Source organism: Tetrahymena thermophila (assembly GCF_000189635.1).
Source record: "Tetrahymena thermophila SB210 genomic scaffold scf_8254776, whole genome shotgun sequence".
NCBI classification, from domain to species: Eukaryota; Ciliophora; class Oligohymenophorea; order Hymenostomatida; family Tetrahymenidae; genus Tetrahymena; species Tetrahymena thermophila.
In genome coordinates this window covers 509,242-527,867 of record NW_002476534.1, presented here as the reverse complement: position 1 = coordinate 527,867, position 18,626 = coordinate 509,242, and the positions used below count along the sequence as shown (strand labels likewise).

General features: G+C 22.6%; 4 protein-coding genes across 4 annotated transcripts; 2 read left to right on the top strand and 2 right to left on the bottom strand. All coding sequences in view use genetic code 6, as the record gives it.

Moving 5' to 3' along the window:
* Window positions 1-939: 939 nt before the first annotated feature.
* On the top strand, window positions 940-5,943 carry TTHERM_00158430 (Serine/Threonine kinase domain protein; the record flags this gene model as incomplete). Its single annotated transcript, XM_001009771.2, has 7 exons — window positions 940-1,771; window positions 2,159-2,254; window positions 2,478-3,487; window positions 3,536-3,665; window positions 3,923-5,643; window positions 5,699-5,779; window positions 5,848-5,943. 7 exons carry the CDS (start codon window positions 940-942, stop codon window positions 5,941-5,943), a joined length of 3,966 nt encoding a protein of 1,321 aa, XP_001009771.2.
* Window positions 5,944-7,285: 1,342 nt separating this feature from the next.
* TTHERM_00158440 (hypothetical protein) lies at window positions 7,286-8,634 on the bottom strand (the record flags this gene model as incomplete). The annotated part of the gene is made up of 5 exons (XM_001009772.2): window positions 8,386-8,634; window positions 8,132-8,316; window positions 7,780-8,075; window positions 7,570-7,723; window positions 7,286-7,520 (listed from the first exon to the last, which is right to left on the bottom strand). The coding sequence occupies exons 1-5, from the start codon at window positions 8,521-8,523 to the stop codon at window positions 7,286-7,288; spliced, it is 1,008 nt and encodes a 335-aa protein (XP_001009772.2). The 5' UTR covers window positions 8,524-8,634.
* Window positions 8,635-9,524: 890 nt separating this feature from the next.
* On the bottom strand, window positions 9,525-11,667 carry TTHERM_00158450 (acyl-CoA synthetase family (AMP-forming)/AMP-acid ligase family protein; the record flags this gene model as incomplete). The annotated part of the gene is made up of 5 exons (XM_001009773.1): window positions 9,525-9,843; window positions 9,902-10,299; window positions 10,350-10,648; window positions 10,735-11,088; window positions 11,268-11,667. The coding sequence occupies 5 exons, from the start codon at window positions 11,665-11,667 to the stop codon at window positions 9,525-9,527; spliced, it is 1,770 nt and encodes a 589-aa protein (XP_001009773.1).
* Window positions 11,668-14,053: 2,386 nt separating this feature from the next.
* On the top strand, window positions 14,054-18,124 carry TTHERM_00158460 (RNA recognition motif 3 in plant Mei2-like protein; the record flags this gene model as incomplete). Its single annotated transcript, XM_001009774.3, has 8 exons — window positions 14,054-14,247; window positions 14,333-14,627; window positions 14,783-14,922; window positions 15,003-15,135; window positions 15,678-17,588; window positions 17,742-17,852; window positions 17,912-17,998; window positions 18,059-18,124. 8 exons carry the CDS (start codon window positions 14,054-14,056, stop codon window positions 18,122-18,124), a joined length of 2,937 nt encoding a protein of 978 aa, XP_001009774.3.
* Between the last annotated feature and the right edge of the window lie 502 nt (window positions 18,125-18,626).

The window sequence follows — 18,626 nt, the reverse complement described above, 5'->3', positions numbered from 1 at the left end:
AGTTTTTAGTTAGAAAATGCAATTTCATATCAACAGTAATCATTTTTTTAAAAATTACAAAAAATACTTATTTTAAACAGCAGTTTGACTAAGTTTCTATAAAAAATTCTGTTAGTGGAAGCATACTAGTTCGATTTAAAAAAATTTGATTGCAGAATAATTAATTTAAAATTGGAATTATGTTGCACACTTTTGATGGATTTGTGTTGAGTTAGTTAAAATTGAATTTACTCACTAAAATACTACTAAATTTGATTTAATAATAAAAAAAGTGAGGATATTTCTAAAAAGAATAGAAAAGAAATTAATTTATGCTCTCTCAATCAATATTGAATTTGTTAAACAATAAATCAAATGAATTATTCATACTCTAGCAAAAAATAAAAATAGATGTGATATTTTTAAAGCACTTAGCTTACCTTGAAATATATTACGATTTTCTTTGAAGAAAATTTTTTATTTATTTATCTAATTACTGTATAAAAATAAAAAAAAATGATTAAATTAGCAAATGAATGAATGAATGATAGATATCCTAATTAAGTTAATTATTTACTACTTAGTAGTTTTTCTTTTCATCTTATCAAATAATTTCGTTTATATATTAAGCTTTTATAAATAATTTCTTTTTTAATTCACGTATTCATAACTTTAGTAAAGGAACCAGCGAATCAGTCAATGAACTTATAAATTAAATTAATTAATTAATAAATTTATGAATGAAAGTCTTTGCTTTGAAGAATTTGCCAATTATTTTTTTTTATTAATACATATTAAGCCAGTTAATAGCATTAGTTTTAAAGAGAATAATACCAATAACTAAATTTTAATAGGGAATAAATTTTATAAACAAATAAAACAATTTGAGAGCCTAACTGAATCTTTAGAATAAGCTGAAAAAATTGTTTTAAGAAAGTTGATTAGGCAATTAAAAAAATTATGAATTAAAATCTCTAGTAGCAAGATTAGCAATATACTATGTATGATTTTAGAGGTGGAATTGAGGAATATGATAATTTAGTTAAATTAGGTCAGGGATCTTATGGAGTAGTTTATAAAGGAAGAAAAAAATCAGATGGAAAAACATATGTTATTAAGGAAATTAATATGAAGTTTATGGATTAAAAGCAGAAATAGGATGCGGTCAATGAAGGAAACTTACTAAAGCATTTAGAAAGCCCTTATGTAGTCAAATATTATGATATGTTTATAGAATAAAATGATCTCTACATTGTTATGGAATTTTGTGAGAATGGAGATCTTTTGCAATATATTAAAAAGCAAAAAAATCAGTTCATAAATGAAAATAAAATATGGCTTTTCTTTCTACAAATGCTTCTTGGTTTGCATAGCATTCACCAGCAAAAAGTGCTTCATAGAGACTTCAAAACGATGAATATATTCTTAACTAAAAATAGTACTGAAATACGTATTGGAGATTTGGGTGTTGCCAAATACCTTGGCGATACCAACAACTTAGCCAAAACTATGGTTGGTACTCCTTATTATCTTTCACCAGAAATATGCGAAGAAAAACCATACAACGAAAAAAGCGATATTTGGTCTTTAGGTTGCATTTTGTATGAGCTTTGTACTTTCAAGCACCCCTTTGAAGCTTCTAATTAAGGAGCACTGGTTATAAAAATTTTAAAAAATAAAGTAGAACCACTACCTAGCATGTACAGTAGAGAATTATAATCAATAATTAGTCTTTTACTAACTAAAGATCATCAAAAAAGACCTGACACGACTACTCTTTTGTCAAACTCAAGTAATATTTTATTGCAAAAAAATTAAAACCATCAAGTAAATTTAATATCTAAAGAATTAAGAATTTACCTGAAAAAAACATTTAGATTTCTAAATCGAAATAAATAATCTACAATAAAAAAGTATCTAAAAGCAAGATAAATCAAATATAATATTCCAAAATAAAATTTATCGAACTATTTGTTTAATAAATAATCTACTGGATTTAGTATAAATTCCAATTGTTAAAGAAAAATTTTAAGATTATCTTATTTTAATTTATTAGCATGTCATTTTTAATTTACCTTTATTAATTTAATTTCCAACCATCCATCCAAACAAATATATATATTAAACTCCCAAGATATTTCTTTTATATTAAAGTTCTTTTGCTTATTATTACAAATAGTAATCGTTGATAAATTAAATCTTCTAAAACTACCTTATCCTTTAGACGCTGATAAGAAGCATAAGAGAGTATCATCTATGAGTATTGAAGTACCAAGTAAATCAAAAATAATTCATTTTTTTTATTTAAATGCTTCATATTTTCCACTTTTGTGCTTATGAATTAAATTTGCTCTAAAAATTGTGTTTAAATATTAAAATAAACAACTTATTATTTAAACTAAAATTGATATTCATTTGTTGAAAAGCAAAAATGATATATTAAAAAATATATTATATTTCAACAAACTGAGAATTTAAATTACCTTTAAAAAATTAAGAATCTAAAGAGACATTTAGTTAAGCTAAATAAGAGAAGGCAAGCAGATCTCCAAATGGAAGAAGAATGAATAATTAAATACATGCAACTAACCATAGCATAGATTAAAATGCTAGAGTAGGAAGCATCAGCAATTTAAATGAGAATAAAGAAGAGAAACATATTATTAGCTTACAATTTTAGAGTACTTTACCAAGTAATGTAGACAAATAATTTATGTAAGAAATATTTAAAAAACGCAGTTAAGGCATTATTTAGGCAAAGGGAGCTAGAAATAAATCAGAAAAGAGTGACAAACATCAAAATAATTAGGCAGCAGTACCTGATAAATATAATTCTCCATCTATCCCTCACAAAGTCTTTTAACTTAGTAATAAAAATTCAGATTATGACCAGAATAGTATAGAAAATGCGAAATAATCTTCATTTTAGAACCTTTCAAACCCAAAGAACTTAGCTAAAGAGTAACAAGCAAAATTAGAATCTATTATCTAGAACTAAAGGAATATTTTTTTCTAACCACTGTAAAGTGATGATGATAATCTTAAGCTACCATAAAATCAGAAAATGATTAAAAAAAATAGCAGCATGTTCACAAACTATTCATAAAAAAAGGAAAAGTATATTAGTGAAAAATCGCCATCTCCCTAAGCAAATAGAGAAGATAAAGATAAAAAAAGTTAAATATAAAGTGTAAATGACTATTTAGATTAAATCATTCTTTAGAATTAAAGATCTGGCATTTACAACGATTAAGTTATTTATAATTCTAAGCAAAATCAAAATTTTTCATCTGCAAATAGCAATAATAGCAATAACAATAATAATAATAATAATTCGCCAAACTAGTTTATGGGAAAGAAATATTTTACTCCAAAGATAAAAAGTGTGAGACAAACTTCAATTAATTAACATGAACAATTAGATAAATTGTAAAACGAATAAATTATTTAAAAAAATAATTCTATAAGTTATCAATCCTAGTCTTCAAAGAATATCAACTTACCTAACGTAAATTAATCCAAATAGAGTAATTTTAATTATACTTTAAATAAAAAGCCATCACCTGTTAATGCAAGAGGCAAAAAAAATTTAAACTTAATAGACAAGTTATAAAACGAAAAGCTTTTCGATCCTTCTAACTAAGAACAAATGAAATAGATCAATATTTTTGCATAGAATAATCAGAGTAATTTTAAAATTTTAAGTTTTTCTAAATTTAAAATAAAAAAATATTTAATTTATTTCATAAAAATAAAATTAATGTTTATAAATATTTATTTTAATCATATTTTATATTTTAAATTTTTAAATAAAAATTAAAAATTTTCAAATAGATCATAAATTTTTTCATTAGAACTTGAGAATTATTTTTTTACAAAAAAATTTTAAAAATAATAAATAATTTTTTGCTTGATTAAAATATTGTTTGAATAATTAATATAGTTAATTAAATTGGAGGAATAGATCACAATTAAATATAATACATATAAGATAAGCTTAGTGAAAGCTAAACTTATTTTAATAATTTATAAAACTATAATACAAAACTTCCAGAAATTCAATCAACATCTAACTTATCTACTCGTCCTAAAAGTAATGTTAATATCATGGATGTATTTTCTCAGAAAAATAATTAAAATTTTTAACTATTTGCTAGAAATAAAATATCTCAATAGCTGCAGGTCTAACCTTCAGCTTAGTTTTAATTTTAATAGCAATACACTTCTCGTAAAAACAGCAGCAAGAATTCAAATTAGCAAAATAACTTTAATAATAGTATTTTCACAAATTCTAGTTGCATTTAGTTGAATAACTAATACTAAACAATGAATAACTAGCAGTAAAAGAATACAATATATTTAGATTCTCCAGGTATGATTAAAGGAGATCCTGCAATTCAATAGTAAATGCATCAAAAATAATTAGATTTTAAGATGTAAGAAGATTAAATTTTTTAGCTACCTTCTAATCCTGTAAACCTAAAGAAAAGCTAAAGAAATATTGATTAAGAAAATATATCTAGCTCTTAATTTGAAAAACCGAAAAGGAAAACTCACAGAACACATACTGTTTCTGAGAGTAAACAAAAAAAGAACAATAAATCATTTTAATTTGATGAAAATATTCAAGTTTCAACTTATTCACCGTAAGAAAATGTTTAAATTATGCAGTCTTAACATTAGATAAAAGATTTCGAAAAAAATTAATATAACTCCAACCCTAACAGATACTCTAAATATTCAATGATTGAGACAACGATAGACACATAGATGAGCATGAAAGAATTAAATGAAGAAATGGCTGACATGTAATAAAAGTATTTCAAAGATAGATATAGCTTAGAGTAAAAGCTGCAAAAAAAGAATATTTTTATGAGCTCTACAACAAAAAGCAGTCAAAACAGTACACAGATTGGTACTGATGAAAAGCAATTAAATAGATTAAATGGAGATTATAAAAGGCAAGAAGGTCCTGCATTAAACTAATACAATTCAATAGATTCTGCTCCTGGATTTTTCAAATCAGACGAAGACTAAATGAATGATAATTATAGTTCTATATATTCAGATAAAAAGTAATATAACGGACTAAGTACAATGCTTAATTAAAATGAAATTAAAAAATATTAAAACACGCCTACTTTACCAAAGATAAAACAGTAATTACCCATTTCTAGAAATCAATACTCATAAAATATAAATTTATAGAATATGAATAATTATAACCAACACATATAAAGTTATTAAACAAGTAATACAAATAGCAGTCTTATAGGCAGTCAGAAAAATCAATATAATAATAAATTTTATAACAAAGACATACTCGAGTTAAATTAAATGTTCGAATAAGAATCTAATAAAATTAATTCACAGTTAAACTCATAGTAAAACATAAACCTAAGAGAATAAATATATAATCATCCTTAAAATAACAACAATATAAATTATAACAATGAAATGTAACAAAATTTAATAAAACAATATGATATAAGTTAAAATAATAGAAAGAGGGGAACCTCTTCTGCAGCAAAAAGACTAGAAGTGCTTGAGAGTGAAATTATTGATTTATAATCTTAAATTGCAAATAGATAAAAAATGCTTAATCAGCAATTAGGAATCAATTAATTTTCTGATTTGTACCAAATTCTTAAATAAAAAATCAAAGTAAATTAATTATTAATCGAGCAAAGTATACAATTTTTAAATTTATTTAAAACAGAATATTTAGGACTTGGAGCAGTGCAACATGAAAGAAATAGATTCTATAATAAATAGTTGCATACAAAACTGCAACTCAAAGGTAAATCTTACTAAAAAAAAAAAAATAAAATTTTTTAAATTATTTTTTAATAAAATTTCAAAAAAAAGACGATGAGCAACATTTATTCACTTTTAAAGCTCCACATAAAGCTAGAAAAAGCTCAGTAAGAATATGATACCTTAAAGTGGCCAAAAAATTATTGAAAAAATGTGATATCCATCCAACCTACCATCACTCTATCTATCTAACAAATTTTATAATTAGAAAATAAACAATTAATTTAAAAATAAATTTTATATCTGACTTTAAAATAATTATGTTACAAAAGTAATATGTAAATAAATAAATAAGTTAACAACAATACTACACAATACTTTTATTGTAAATATATGTAAAATATATATAAATATAAATCTTTTAATCAATTTATCTCTTATATCTAATAATTACTTAAATCTTATGATCTATCTATATAATTTTCAACTAAAAGAACATCTTTTTAGTATTTAGAATATTTAAAATTTATTTATTATGAATTTATCACCCAAATTTAAATTTAAGCACACTTTTATTTTTCTCCTCGATTTAAATTAGAATCTTTCTCAACAATGTTTTTCTGCTTAATTTATAAATGAGTTCATTATAAATATAAATATACTTAAAATATATAAAAAATGTACTCATTTTATTAAGTATATATTGCAAATTTATGATTACTTTTTGACAAAAAAATAAGTAAAAAAACTATAAATATGTTTATTTCTTTATTACAGATTTAGATTCTTTTTATTGCGAATGCAACTTATTTATAATTTATTTATAAATTAAAAAAAATAATATATTTGTATAAAATTGTTTTGTATTTTAAAAATTTTTTTATTAAGATATATTTAATATAAATATAAAATTTAAAAAAAAATAATCAACTGATTTACAAAGCATAAATCAATTAGTATTTATAATAGTATAATTAATTTAAAAATATAGATATCTATTATAGCTTTAAAATACTATTAAATTAAATTTTTCATTATTTTTATTTATAATTTAGAAAATAAATTAATTTTTTCTCATTTTATCTTATTTTTTTAATTTATTATTTTCGTTTATTTGCTTTAATTTTACATTATTATAAATAGATTTATTAAACTATTGGCAATCTACTTATTTCTTAATTAAAATAAAAAAATTATTCTGGTTATTTTAATTTCGAATGCAATTTATTTATTATTTACCTATCCTATCATTCATTTATAAAATAAGAAAAAAAATAAATAATATCTTTTTTAGTAAATTATTTTTTATTTTGAATACTTTTTAACTAAGATATATTAAATATAAATATATATTGAGTGTAGATAATTTTTATAGTTTTTAAAATATAATCTTTAAACCAATTTAATTTTTTATTATATATTATGTTATAGCTACTAAACCAATATTAAACTTACTTTATTTATATTTTTAACTTTTTTATTTATAATTTAAAAAATAAACTCATACTCTTTTTCATCTTTTTTTAGATTATTTTTTATTTGTTTACTTTCATTTTACGTTGTTGTATATATTCATTTTAAAACTATTTGTTTTCTGCTAGATTATATTATCTAATATTCCTTATTTAAACCTCTCTAGCTTTTTTTAACTCTATGTTGGATATTTATAATTTAACTTATTAGATTATGTTTATTGAGGTGGTAATATTTATTATTAAAGTTATTTTTATTACTCCTAAAGGTTCTTTTTCATCTTATAAATATCTGAGTATCCTAAATTTTCACTTAAAATAATAATCAATTTTTATTCATAATAAACAATTTTTATATTACTTGCTTTATTTAATTGGTGATTTTGACCTTGTGTTGCTCCTTTTAATTGGAGAAACAGATCTTTGCTTTACTTAAACTTAATTCTTATTTTATTTCTAACCCTAAACATATTAACCATGATTCATTATATTGCTACTAAATCTTCTGTTTGATACTTTAGTTTATCAAATAATAACTTTTGATAAATAAAATTAATAATAAATTTGTTACTCTGATTTATTTCTTTTTTGATTTCGGATTACAAATTTGTTTGATATTACTACTACTTAAATCCTTTCTTCTATTCAATTTATTCTTATGTTTTATACTACGGAGTATTTTGTGGCTCATCAATAGTGATTGTACAGATTTTCTTAGGTGATATTCTAAGGTTGTGCTATGATACAGCTGCTTCAGATTATTTTTGGTTATAAGAAGGCTCTTTATTCTCTTTTTAGTCTGATTTAATTACTTTGACACTTTGTTTAAAGTTTTTCAATTCTCCATCAATCAACTTTATATCATCGCTTTATTTTTTACAAAATATAAATAAAATCTTTTCAATAGATATAAAATTATTTACTCAAATACTAAGTTATAAAGATATTGTTTAAAAGATTTATCATTCTTGGTAAGAATATGTTATAAGATTGTTTTTTCGAAATCCTTTTTTGATATTCTTTGACATTATGTTTCTTCATGATATTTATTAAACATGCTCATAAAATCCATTCTTTCTGCATTTGAAAATTGTCTCAACTGTAATGGCTATATTTAAAATTAAGAAATTACCAATAAAAAAAAAGAAATCACTTATTTGTTCTTTAAAAAACTTACTATTTAATTCAAATCTAGCTCATCACTGCTTGAATTAGGTACAAACTTTCGAAACAAAAGGTCGCATTTTTTTTAAAGAAGTACTTGAAGCTATTTCTCTACTTAGCTAATAATTTTTAAGTATTATTCTTGCTGCATATTTAAATTAGTCTTTTGTTTAAGCCAATTTGTTTAACTTTTAAAATTTAGTCTTTTGACAGCAAATTTTTATGGCTTTAGATATATAGTTAAGCTGAGATTATGTTTTTATTAATCTTATTTTATTACTTCAAAATAGATTTTGATGAATACTATCACTAATTTTTATAATATATTCGTTAAACGGTCTTTATTGAAATCACCATTCAATTATGGAATATATTTAAAAATATAATTATATTTCATTTTTATTCATTCATTTTTTGTATTAAAATTATAATTTTCATTTTTTTTAGAAAAATATAATCCAAAAAAATAAATATTTAAAATTATTAATTAGTAAATCCAAATATTTGAAAATATTTTAAATATAAAATAATAAAAGACAATATAAAAATAGTTTATTTATTTTATTTTTAAAAATATTTAATAAAAATTAAAATATTTTTCAATATTGCTTAATATTTATTATTTTAAAATCTACAAAATACATTTATTTTTTTAGATATTTTAGTTAAATTTTTTTTTTTGGCAATTTTAAAAATATTTTATAGAAAAATTTGAATATTTTTCATTTTTTTAGATATTTTATGGTAATTTTTTAAGAATTGAACTATTGATTATTATAAATGCTATTTTAATTAATTTTACACAATGATAAATAAAATTTAAAATAAAATATAAATAATAAAAATCAATGTTTAAAATACCACGAATAGTAAGTAATACAAGTAAAAATATTTACTTTAAAAATAATATTTATTGAATGAATATCAAATATGAAATAAAATAGAAGAAATTTAAAAAACAGATTATTGATAATTTTGGTTAATTAATTAGTAAATTGATTAACTACTCTCAAAATAAATTGCAAATAAATATGTATTTATGTATGTATGTATCTATGAATTTAACTAAAATAATTTTTTATATTAAGCTGAATTAAATTATATTAATAAAATTATATTTAATTATTTATTTATTAATAAAATGCTATTCAATCAATATGATCTAATTGAATATTTATCAAGATTTTATTCACTTCCATTCATTTCTTCTTTGATCGAAGCAACCATTTTGAATTTTTATGGCTTTCCTGTAATTGTAAGAGGGAATGAATCAACAAATTTAACATACTTTGGCACTTTATAGTGAGCAATTTAACCTTTACAGAATTCAGCTATATCTAAGGGTTTAACTTCTTGATTTTATTTTAATCTAATAAGGGCAAATGTTTCTTCACCGAATTTTTGGTTTGGAACACCTACAACTTAAACATCCATAATGCTTGGATGTGTTCTTAAAAATTCTTCTATTTCCCTGTTTATTTTTAAATAATGAGAATCTTTGATAAAAATAAAATAAATATATTATTTACTTTGGATAAATATTTTCACCACCACGAATGATCATTTCTTTGATTCTTCCTACGATTTTAACATAACCTCTATCATCCATAACTGCTACATCACCAGTCTTCAACCAACCATTTGTATCTATAGTTTTGTTAGTATTTCTAATATCTGCCCAATACTTTTACATAACTGGGTATCCTCTGATACATAACTCACCAGACTATCCTCTTTCGAGTATTTTTCCTTTGCTGTTTATGATCTTTGCTTCAGTATGAGGGAAGATTTTACCAACTGTGCCACATTTATCTTCTAAGTTGTCAGAAGATTCAGTTTAGAATGATATAGGAGAGGTTTCAGTCATACCATATGCTATTTGTAAATCTGTCATTTTCCATTCGTTAATTAATTTGCTCATCAAAGACTATTTTAAAGTTAAACTAAATAAAATGATTAAAACTAGAAATATATTACTTGAGGACATAAAGCACCTGCCATAATACCTTTTCTGAGAGTAGAAATGTTGTACAATTTTGGATTATGTTCATATTCTTTAATATATTCATAAAACATAGTAGGTACACCGTACATTGTTGTTATTTAATATTCTCCAACACTTTGCATAGAATGCTAAGGATTGAATCCTTCACTGGGTAAAACAATAGTAGATCCATAATTTAGAGCAGCTAAGTTACCCATAACCATACCAAAGCAATGATAGAGAGGAACAGAGAGACAAATCTTATCAGACTAAACAAGACCTAATCTTTAACCTATTAAATATACAAAAATTATTACAAACTATTCTTGTTATTGGTATGAAGATATATAATTAATTTTGGAAAGTATATGTATTTACCTAATAGATAACCATTATTTAAGATATTAAAATGAGTGAGAGTAGCACCCTTTGGATTACCAGTAGTACCTGATGTAAATTAAATATTAGTTGCATCATCAGGTTCAGTTATTCTCATTGTTGTGTGGAGCTTTTAATAGTCTTTACTTCCTGCTAATTCATAAAGACTTTTAAAGCTCATCATTCCAGGGGTTTTTTCATCATCTATTCTTATTACGAATTTTAAGTTAGGGAGTTTAGCACTTTTAAGTTTTCCTATATCTGATGTTTGCAATTCTGGGACTATGTTATTAATAAATTTTACATAGTCACTCTTTCTATGGTGTGATGCCATAACGATGGCTTTAACTCCAACTTTTATAATTAAAAAAAGCTTAAGTAAAAAAATGAAAAATAGGAAATCCAATTAAATTTTTAGCAATATCAAAATTAATTTAGTAATTTTGGCATCTATTGATATTTAAGTTTCTGGATGTTAGCTTTGCTTATGAATTTTCTTTAAATTAGAATCAAAAATGAAAAAATGGAAATACCTTTTTTGAGACAATATTCTAGTTCGTGTTCTTAATAGGCAGGATTGATGTTAACTAAAATCAAGTCGGCCATAGATGCAGCATATTGAGTGATTACCCATTCGTAATTGTTAGGGGAATATATACCAATACGATCACCTTTTTTCAATCCTAAAGAAAGAAGACTTGCAGCTACCTTTTCACATGTTCTGTAGAGTTCAGAATATGTAAATTGCTTTTTTTAAAGGTGAGAGATGATTGCAACTTGATCGGAGATTTTGTATGCTTATTCTCTTAGCTTTTCACCTATAGTGATGTAACTCAAAGGCTTGCTAGAAACACCATGCACATAAGATAAAGAGATTGGTGCATTTGAGATGGATCTCTTTGTGAAGGAGTACTTTATAATATTTCTGATCATTGTCTGATTAAAGTGTGAAATATCCTTTTTTTTAATTAACTTTTTTATATTTGAAAATAGATCTTACTGCTATTTATTTTATTTATATTAATTATCAAATAAGTCAGTTTTTCAATTCGTAGCCTATTTAAAGCATGTTGCTATCTTGTAAATTAGTAGAGTGAACGAATGAATAAATAATTATTTTAGTGTTTGATAATTATGAATACATGTATCATTCTTACGTCACTATTGAGAGTTAGGTATTATTTATTATTTAATTTTTAATCTAAATTTTCTTCCTCCCATAAAATCCAAAAAAAATATGTTGTAAATAAATCTAAATAGTTTTTTAGAATTGACGAATTAATCTTAATTTATTCGACCAATTAAATCGTTATTTCCACAACTATCAAACGCAATCTCTTTAGATTAAAATAAGTCAAAAATAACAAAAACTTTGTTATACTTTTCAATTTTTATTTGTAAACAAGATATCCCATTTACATTCTACAATTTTAATCTTTTTTAACAAAAACCAAATTTGTAAATTTCCTCCTAGGTATAAAAAAACATGATAGCTATAAATAGTAAAAAAAAAACTGCATAAATATGAATAATTAATTATTAATAGATTAATTTTATGTGACATTCGTCCTTTTGGTTTATAATCTTAGTTTTCTTCTAGTAATTATAATAAATATACCATTTTATTATCAGGAAATAAAATTTTAACAAGTGTAATCTAATATTTTATAACAATCGATGCCAAAGTAATATAGAATTCTAATTATTAATTTTTTAAATGATATCAGAAGTCTCCAAAAATGTATTTATTGTTTAAACAAATAATAATATAATAGTCTTTAAGATAGTTATAAATCATCAGAGTTATAGATAACATAGAGTAAATTTTTTAAAAATTTACACTTTAGGGTATCTATTCATAATTATATTTAGCTAAATTAAATTTACTTAACTTTTCTATATGTATGGTATTAGACTGATTACAGATTTTTATTAAAAGTGATGATTCTGAGAAAAATTTGATCAAACATTTTATATTTTTAGTTCAATTCAAAAGTTTATAAAAATATTATTTTTTTTTGAAATATTTTTAAATTTCACTTTAAAAAAAGAATTAAAAAGAATTATTTTTGCTATCATTTTGCTTATTTTTGATTTCGAATATTACAAATTTAATTTTTAAATAAAAAATAATAAAATGCGTTTAAAATAATTAAGATTTTATAAATTAAAAGCTGTTTTAATTTCAAATATACTTAGAAAAATGTTTTAACTTTGAATGAAAAAGAAAATAATTTATTCTATTTTATAAAATAAATTAGAAAAATAAAAGATCTTTGTGTTTTTACAAAAATATCATGTCCTATTTTGTCTAAGAAATTTTTATTTATTTCTTTTATAAAAATAATAAATTAGAAAGATAAATAAAATTTGTTTTCAAGTTATTTAATTTATAGTCTTCTATTATAAAAAGATTAAAATTATTGTGGCTATGTTTATAATTGATAGGACATAATTTTATTAATTATAAAAATATTTTTTTTAAATTTTTTATCTCTTTAATGTAATAAAATAATTATTTTAGACAAAAAAAAATAATAAATAATTATATTTATAAAAAAAAAATGTTGAAATAAATAAGGAAATTTTTTAAAGAGAGATTTACTTACTTAATAAAAAAAGAGTAAGTTTGAGTTAATAGTAACAAAATAAATTAATTTTATTTAAAATGAGAATTCTTTTGATTATGAATCAATTATGTCTGTTTGGGATTATTGTGAATTTGTTTTCGTTTGAACGTTCAAATTTTATTTTGTTGTTTATTTTTGATAGATATTTGAATATTAATAGAGATAAGTATTTGAATACAATGAAATATTTACAAATAAAAAATAATCAAATAATTATTGATCGCATTTTTTGTTAGGAAATTTACCCATTTAGATTGCCAAAATATTTCAAATAATCATTCAAAAATGAATGGAATATGCAGATAAATTTTATACACACACTAAAAAAATGAAATAAAGATAAAGTTTGTTTGTTTGATAATTTGATTTTTAAACGATCACTAACAACTGTATTTTTCAATTCCCCACTGACATTTGAATGATTTATTGAATTTTTGTTAGATATGTTAAACATTCAAAATAATTTAAATAAATGCATTAAAAATTAATAAAAAAGACGATATTCATTCACTTTTAATTAATTACTAATTGCCCATTATAAATCAATTATAATGATTAATATAAAACCAAAGATAAACAAAACGCGCAGAATATTATAATAAACATAATAGATTTACAAACAAGAGAAACAGTACTCATAATCAAAAGACAAATAAAGAAAATTAACAAATAAATAAGTAACTTTTATTATGGACCCACATATAGACGACGAACTCAAAGAATACTTAAGACTCATAGACGCTACAGTAAAGTCTGCTTCTACTAACCATATTTCACCTGAAAAGGGGGCTTTTGTTTAATTTCCTCATCAATTTAAGACTAATGAGCTATTTTAAAATGGCATTAAATTGATAAGTAATTGCGATGAGAAAGAATAAAAAAGGTATTTACTTTCAAATTTATTATTTAACATACCCAAAATTTTATTTGATTTGCATGCATTTAACTATTTAAATAATGAAACAAAGCAGTCATTATCCAAAAAGAAAAAAGCCTGAAATACTCGATGATAGCATTGATTGGAATATTGGTTCACAATAGACTACATTGGAGTCACCTAAATCTTAAGATGATATTAAAGATCTTTGTTTAGGAATTCAAAGTTTACAGTGTGGAGGTAGTGTCTAATGTGCATAAAGCTAGCAAAGTCAACACTTTAGCTCGTTGAATTGCATCACAGCATCCTCTTAATTCTTTTAAAAGCTCTAACGCTTTTTCCCTGAATAGCAGCCAAACGATTAACTCAATTTAAGTTGCCTTTGTGTAAAAGATTTGCCTTTTTGATTGTTATTTCTTATATATTTGAAAATAAAGCAAAAAACACTCCCTTTCAAAAAAAAATAAACAAACCAAAATAAATGTTCTACTTTGCAAAATTAAATTATTAATTAATTAATTCATTTTATCATTTAAAATAGAGTCTTGATTCTTCTTCTAAGCCTTCAAGGAATATGGTTGTCTAGCTCAGCTAATAAGATGATATAGAATAATTCCTTGCCTTCGTTAGATCTTATGGAGATATACAAAACATAGATCGCCATAAATACCAGCTTGAAAAGTAATTGCGAAAATCATTTTTATTTGCAAAAAATTAACTACTGAAGAGTTCTTAATCCATTTCACAATTTATATAAATAGAATAATAGTATTAAGCTTCTACAACATTCAGTCCTCCCTGTCAGCTTTTCAGTCTATATCTTAATCGCATTCTAATAAAATGAAAGTTTCATATTTAAGTGATTTTAATGATTTTGATTATATAGATTACATGGTAATATTGATTAAACTATTTGAACTCTTTGTTTTTTATTTTTTTTCTACTTATTTAAAGCAATATAAAAGCATATCTAATTAATTAAAGTTTTTTTTTTTTCTTCTATCCAACTTTCTTTTTGTTAACTCTCTTTGATAATTGTTTGTCTGAACACTCACTAACATTTTTTTTATTTGAAAAATTAATAATTTCTACTAATAATTGCGCAATTTTTACTAAAAAGTTATCATTTTTCCATTTATTTTGCATTTTTTTATACAAATTAAATCTTTTCTTTGTTTTAGTGAAGTAAAATAAAATATTAGCTAAATTTCATAATAATTCATACTAAACAACATCCTTTTAAATTTTCCTTTATCATTTAAATCAATAAATTAAAAAACCCAGTTTATTTAATTAATTAAAATTATTTAATTTTTGTATCAACTAAAATTTAGTGACATTGTTAAATATTGCTCATAATTTTTTACCTCATCTATTCAAATTTATTTATATTTTCTTTAATCAGCTTCATATAAATTATTTTTGTTAATAAATAGCTCATTTCTAATGCTAATAGCTTTAATTAAAAATTGGTTCTTGATTACCTTGGATGCTTTGGTAAAATTCTTGAATACTCAAGTATAAACAGCAAACTTGTTGTAAGATATTTTGATGTGAGATCATTAAAAGAGGTTGATAGGATAATTAAGCTATAAGAGAAAGATAAAAAGTCCTTTATTTACTTGCATAGAACTCATTTCCCTGAGGTAGAAGAAAAGTTTATTTTAGAGCTACTTAAGAATATTTTAATATTTTCAAAAGAAAACACTACTGACATTATTTTGAAAAATGCAAGGGTAAAATCAGTTAAGCAAAGTGCTTCTTAAGTTCAATAACATTAATAATAACAGTCTAATCAACAAATAGTGAAATAACACGAAGTAGTTATATAATAGTTAGGATTGCTTCCTACCTCGCCTAATAGCACTTCGTCTCCAGCACTTCCTAATGCATTAGAAATAGGATATAATCAAAGATTAAATTCTCTATCTTTTTTCAGCTCTAATAATACACATCCTATCTAGCAATAAAATATGAATAATGTTTTCAACAGTTTCTTTAATTTTGAAGAAAACACAAATAATTAGTTCCCAGTAATATAATCTAGCAAGTAAGATAACATTTATTAGCACACTTACTCAAACTAGAATGTACTAGGAATGACCTAAAATTTAAATCAACAGCCTTAGTTGTATGGATATCAATAAAGAAGAGAACTTCAAGAAATAAGCGATTACTAAAACACATTTTAACAATCAATTTCTTAAAGCAATAAACAAAATTAATATTTATCTTCAAATTCATCGAATTCTCTAAGCAGCTAAATTGATAACTAGTCTTTCGCTAATAATGAAAATGAAAATATTCATATCAATAAATAATTACAACAAAAAAAATAAAAAAAGATGAACCCTAATGTAAATAACTTTAGTTCCCTTAATTATAATAGCAACGGAAGCAATCATAATAATAATAACAATAGCACCAACAGTAACAGCTCATCTCTTAAACTTCTTTAAAGCAGCTATTCAGTAAATGCAAATTGCTAACCTTAAATAAAATAAAACAATTGTTAACTGAATGTGAATTCCTTATAATAACCTATTTGCAATTTGTAAATGAGCTAAGAAATAGGTTCTTCTCAACAATAGATTCAATACTTGCAGCAAATTTCACAATCTTCTTCATCTTCTCTTTCTTCTACAAACTTCCCTCAATACAGTTAGGGACACTTCAATACTAACTTCAATTAAATGAGAAAAAGCTAAGATGAAAATCCCTTTTCAGCTTCCTCTTTGAGAATGAGTTTTGACAATAACCAAATCTATCAAATAAATAACAGCTTTTACCAAAATAACAACACTAACAATACCTCATAAACTAATATAAGTAATATTAGTAATACTTAAAACTTAAATAACTAAATGCTCAACAGCTAAAATAATTCAGTGGCTAATTCAATGCAAGTCCGCTTATAAAATAACTAGCAAGCATAATTTATGAATTTATTGAATAACAATAGCTAATTTTTAAATGAAATGTGTTTCAACAACCCTCAAAATCCAAGTATCATTGAGCAATACGAAGCCACGTAAATTCAAAATAATTTAAGCAACTCTTCTAGCAATAGACAATACGCAAACACAATTAACCTACAGAATAACTATCAAACATCTCAGACTTCAAACAAGGTGAGCACAATACTTGGAAGCAATGGAGCTAAACAATAAAATAACAACTAAAACTTCTAAGTAAATTTAGAAAATATTGCTTCTTTTAAAGACAGACGAGCAACAGTCATGGTGAGAAATATCCCAAACAGATATAACTAAGAAGATTTCCTAAGAATCATAGATATTAATTACAAAGGTCTTTACGATTTCGTATACCTTCCCATGGACTTCAAAGTAATTATTTATTTATTTGTATTTATTCTTAATTTTAAGAATTCTTTAACTTTTTTCTTAATTTAATTCCTACTTAGTAATTTCTATCAATAAAAATAAACATTAAAAATTTATTAAAATAAACAAACAATATCAACAATATTTAAATAATAGAATCATTGCAACATCGGCTATGCTTTCATCAATTTTATTGATCCGAAACATATAATTCCTTTCTACAATGAATTCAACGGTAAAAGGTGGGAGATGATAAGAAGTGAAAAGGTAATAAATTTTTAATATTAAAAATATTAAAAAATTAAATTATAAATTATAAAATTTAGGTTTGCTATATTTGCTATGCAAGGATACAAGGAAGAAACGAGTTAATTGCTCACTTTAAAAAATCAGGAGTGATGAGCGCTTTAGTTGTAATAAAAATAAATATTTTTAAATATTATTTTAATTTATTTTTATAATTTAATTAAAAGGACAAATCATTTAAACCTCTAATCTTGCCAAATCCTTAGTTAGATCTCCAAATTCTTTAACAATGAATTCATTAAGCTTATGCCAAAAGAGATTGAAGACTAAATAATAAAATCTAAAAAAACTCTAAACAAAATTAATATATAAATTAAACATATCACCAAAAACTAATTTTAAATAGCACTCTAAAATAGAATTAATTAAAATCTATCAAACACTTATTTACGATGAGTCTTCTTTATTCATCAAATAAGCTTCAGATTTTAATTATAAAGCAACTACTTAATAAACAAGAAAATTCAAAATTCCTTCTTTATACTATCTAAAAAATAAATAAATAAAACTATGAATTTTATATTTTATCTATACAATTCTGAATCAAACTTCAAAATCCCTCTCTCCTAATCAAATTTTGATATTATTTGTGAATCAATCTATATTGAAAATCAAATTATTCAAATAAATTTTAAGGAGGCTGAAATAAATTCAGATTAATAAATAGACTTTGTCATATAAATGGTTAAATAATATAATAGTTATTTTGAATATATATATATATTCTATCATATT